At 42.4% G+C, this 4,717-nt stretch overlaps 1 protein-coding gene across 2 annotated transcripts in view; it reads right to left on the reverse strand.

Annotated features, from left to right (window-relative positions):
• Positions 1–4,717, reverse strand: part of vps35l (VPS35 endosomal protein sorting factor like) — a 56,408-nt gene that overhangs the window by 35,776 nt on the left and 15,915 nt on the right. For both annotated transcript variants that reach the window (XM_014027506.1, XM_014027505.1), the window contains exons 3-9: positions 2,946–3,128; positions 2,735–2,854; positions 2,520–2,544; positions 1,196–1,275; positions 862–990; positions 704–788; positions 575–631 (exon numbers count right to left, since the gene is read on the reverse strand). In XM_014027506.1, the coding sequence (XP_013882960.1) occupies positions 575–631; positions 704–788; positions 862–990; positions 1,196–1,275; positions 2,520–2,544; positions 2,735–2,854; positions 2,946–3,128 (679 nt within the window). The remainder of the gene's footprint in view (positions 1–574; positions 632–703; positions 789–861; positions 991–1,195; positions 1,276–2,519; positions 2,545–2,734; positions 2,855–2,945; positions 3,129–4,717) is intronic.

Consider the following 4,717-nt stretch of genomic DNA (forward strand, 5'->3'; position numbering starts at 1 on the left):
CCAGTGAAATATATTCATGTTTGTGGTTGTAATGTGACAAAATATGGAAAAGTTCAAGGGGTATGAATACTTTTGCAAACCACTGTAGCTGCGCCACAACACACATTTGTGCATTTTTACAGACTGGATGTGGCTCAGCTGTCCATAAATATACTGGATCTTTGAACCTCACAGCCTTCTTGATAGAGGTTCTGAGAATCTGTTGGCTTTGGGGCTTTCATACAATACAGAAGTTATTTAACTTAAGTTAAGTAACTTAGGTTACTTAACGTAACCCTGGTTCTTTGTTAACAAAATGAGGAGTTCCACCAACACTTTGCATCTTGCATGGACATGGAGAGAAACCATCCTAGACTGAGGTGGTCGGTTGACCATGGTATGATGGGGTGGAGCCCTGAGCATGGCACAACCCGTCTGTCTTAGACAGACGTAATGTCATTGGACCTTCCTAAATGGTCACGCAGGAGCGTTTCCTATAGTGAAACACCTCAGTGTGTTTTCAAAGAACCAGAGATACCACCTTCAGCATGCTCACAGCAGGTACAGATAACAGAACAAGTTAAGGGTTTCTCACCTGGCAGGGGTCTGGTGTCTGAACACATGGTCCAGATCCTGTCATATACCAGACGACCTGTAAACAACAAAGATGTCAGAAAGACTTGTTTTGTTTCACGGTGGTGGATGAGAGGGAAAGGAAACGCACCAAAGGTGTCCAGGATGTCAGTGATGAGGACAAACTTGCTGGGGTAGAACTGGATCACAGAGGTGTCGGACAAAAGCTTGGAGCACTGGAACATGGATCAAATCAGAGCTGACACTCTTAAAGAAAAGAGCATCATCACTACCTAGATGAGATTTTACCTGGATGACTATTTTCAGGGCTTTGACCTTCTGATCGGAGGCCCAAGCTTCCTTCAGGGACTGGTTGAGCTCCTCGATGCGGTTGGCGTAATCCTGCTGGGAGAGGTTCAGCAGCTCTCTCTGGGAGCCCTAAGCACACACACAAACAACAAGGTCCAAACAAGAAGCCTGCTTCGTGTCAACTCTGTCTGTAAACACGATGGAAGATACAAGGATATGGAACGGACACTAAAAACTTAGAGCAGACACAAATGATCTGGAGAAAACTTCCAGTGAACAGTTAACACAGAGGTGAACTGTGAAACTGTCACAAGCTGTGAGCAGACCAACCTACCTCCTCCAAATCATCCAGCTCCTCCAGGCGAGTGCGAACTTTTTCAGAAACAGCAGACGATCCTGGATTAGGAGCTTTTCCTGGTGATGACACCAAAGGTTCGTTAACTCTCAGACAAAACTGAGAAATTGTAACTCTAAACTTTAGAGTAACAATGTATTAATTCGGCGCTAGTGCGACAAACAAGCTAAACTGAGGTCCTCCATCCATATTTTCAGTTACAGCTGAGTCATTTTTGTGTTGCCCTCTCTGTCATGTGGATGGAGGACCTCAGTGACGAGAGGAAAATGTGTAGCACTGAGCTAATACATATATATATGATGATAGCATTGGGCTAACGCTAAAGCTAACAGGCTAATCTGAGGTTGTTCTTCCATGAGGCAGCTCTGTTGTCCTCCATCCATATTTTCAGTTCCAGGCTGAGTCATTTCTACCTTCTCCTCTCTGTCAACGCTCTCTGGTTTCATTTAAAAGAGTCGATCATCAGATATTGTCCAAGATTAACCTTCAGGGTGGATATAGCTCGCTAGCAGCCTCGTACCGAGGACCTATCCACGTCATCATTTACCCAGAATGCTTTGTGTAGAAATAAAATTGCCCCGTCCGTGTTAAAATATATTTTTAAACTTTTAGTTTAAAAATGATAGAAACTAAACAGCCTACAGTATTTTTACAGTCTTTATTTTACAGTTAAAATATATATTTATTAAATAAAGTCTAATATTACAACTAATCAGGGATTCCTTTAATGAAGAATGAGAAGACAATTTGATATAAAAATGAAAAAGAACTAGCCCTCACAAGGTGTCAAGACCTTTTCAAACATTTTTCTATTGCTTAACCAGCGCTGTTGGACAGTGTGCAACACGTCACCTTATCCTTAACTTCTGAGGAGATCCCAGTGGATCTACAGCTAAAGAGGTCCACAAATGTAAACAAAACTAACAATAAAATGTGGTAGACTGTACATGTGTGGCACAGACAGCAGTCAGGTTGGTCAGGTCAGTCTTTGAGTAAAACGTCTCAAACAGTTTAACTAGATAAATAAAGGTTAAATTAAATTACAAAATAAAAAATGGGTCCTAGTACTTATCAACCTAATGACCCACTTTATGCCTCCCAGTTCACAACTTCTCTGCTCTTTCCAAAACTCCAGGCTTTAAAAACGGCTATTCCTTTTCTTAAAAATATTTCTTAGTTCGCACTTTGCATAAAGAAACAGTTGTGAATGTTTGGTTTTGTGGACTTTTAAAAAACTTTATATTTGGTAAAAGATGACCATTTAAAATCCATTTGTTACGATGAGAGAAAGAAACAATCTTACCCCTGTCCGAGCCCATAAACAGATTCTGGAAAACAGAAGAGTTTGAATTATTGATTGTCATGACACAAATGATAGCAAGTTTTGATCAAGCAAACACTTTACCAACACATACGTATATTTAAAACTGATCAGCTCATTTTAGTCACTGTTCAGCTGCTTTGATTATGAGTTAGGAACAGAGTTCTGTCAATGAAAACCAGAAAAAGTGAACTCACAATGGAGAGTTTCTCAGTTGTAGTAAACCTGGCCAGGATTTCTCCTCGCTTTGATGACCACGGCTCAAAATCTGATCCCACTGCCTCGTCTTGCTTCTCCCTTTTCTTCCTGCCAGGCTCCTGGAAGCACAAGATTTCTTTTCATCGTCACCTTCAGAACATGTTCCTTTTCTTCAGATACAGAAGCCCCTGAGCTGCAGGGTTAACTGACCCCGGTGGAGCTGGTGTGGGGCATCGCTGAGGTCTCTGTGGCTGAGGCAGCAGCAAACATGGACAGAGGGTCGGTCCCATCCAGCATGGAGCTGAGGGGGTCCGAGGGGGCTGAGGAAGAAGAGGATGAAGAGGAGGAGGTGCTACCTTTGCGGGTTCCACGTCGGGTCTTTGTATCTGTGACCTGAAGGATAAAAGCAATGATGAGTGATGAACAACAGCTGAAATTTGCTGAAGAAACTAAAAGAAGCAGATCACTAGTTACAAACAGATGTATTAAAAAGATAGCTAAAAACAAAAAAGAGCTAAAAGGAAGATAGAAGATTAAAAAACATGCCACCATCCTGTGTTTTAGTTTCTTTGTTCTGACACACCTGATTGAAACTAAATAATTAACAGGCGAAACCTGAAGAGATGCTGCAGGGCAGGGAAAACTAAAACATGCAGGATAATGGCCCTGGAGGACCAGGATTGGGCACCACTGCTGATCATGATATCCTATGCCATAGGCTCTCAAATATTAGCTTCTTACATCATACTCTCAGCTGGTTCTTTAACTACCTGTGAGATGGAAGGCATTCTGTACAGTACTCTCAGTTATTAAACTACTAGAAGAAAACATTGCTTGGCTAAATTAAACCATTTGTGAGCTTGAAAGCCCAGCTAATAAACATAAACCAGCTAACTAGCATCCAAGCGAAACTCTGCAGTGTTTGAACAAGAAATGTGAAAACTTGGAGGTATGCTAGGTGGAATAATATTTAACTTGTGGGCCTTTCTGAAGGGCTCAGAAGGCCCACTGTGTTCAGAGTTTAGGGGCAAATGGCTTAAGAACCTGTTGGGGCTCGAGGAGAAACATGGCCTGAACAGAGCCCACTGTAGTCTTTATAATTCTAGTCTTAATACAGGCATACTTCTCCTAACAGTTTACTAGGCTTTTATCACATTGCTTTTGAAAATGGGAAAACACTAATCATAACTCACATCAGCAAACTTTACATCAGCAGAAGAACATCCTTTTTAAACTCTGCTTTTTAAAACTTTCCACAACTGAGAACATTCCATACCGGAGGCGTCAGTTGCACCTGTTGGTTATGGTATGGTGAGAGGGGATGGATAAAGAACCCATATGAGAGGAGGCCTCCAAAGTGGGCCCACTGCTCTCCCCAAAAAGTCACTGGTCTTTATTCAAACCTTCTCGTCCCTCGGATGAAGGACACAAGGTTAGAAACACTCAGTGTTCTGAGCTTCTCAGGGTCCATAAARGGGTCCCCAAGAATTTTTTTCCTTTGACCACTCAGAGCCAGGCAGTGGTCTAAGTAGTGCAAAGAGGTCTGTAGTTCAATGCCACAGGAATCACACAGACCATTGTCATGGAGTCCCATCACCATTTTGTGGCGGTTGAGCAAACTGTTAGGACTCCAACCAGTGTACTTAGAGTTTTCCTTGTCAGGGAGATACGTAAGAGCTTTCCCAAACCTTAGATTTGGGCCGTTAATCAGTTCCCGTGCCAGTCTACAGTCCGAAAGCTCCTTCCAGAGGATTGAGTGTTGACATCTAATCCAGGCCTGTAGGGCAGTCCTACAGACTGTTGTTGAGGTACCTACAACAGGCCCTGGGGTCAGATTTATAAAACTGGAGTATGCACAATTTGAGCCCAGAAACTTGCGTACGTCACTTTTCACACCAAGGTTGTGATTTATAAAATCCAAACTTGACGTGAAAATGTTCGATGCCTCACAGCTCTGACCCATGTGTACGCTCATTTTGGAG

This window comes from Austrofundulus limnaeus, unplaced genomic scaffold (assembly GCF_001266775.1).
Source record: "Austrofundulus limnaeus strain Quisiro unplaced genomic scaffold, Austrofundulus_limnaeus-1.0 Scaffold656, whole genome shotgun sequence".
Taxonomy (NCBI): Eukaryota; Metazoa; Chordata; class Actinopteri; order Cyprinodontiformes; family Rivulidae; genus Austrofundulus; species Austrofundulus limnaeus.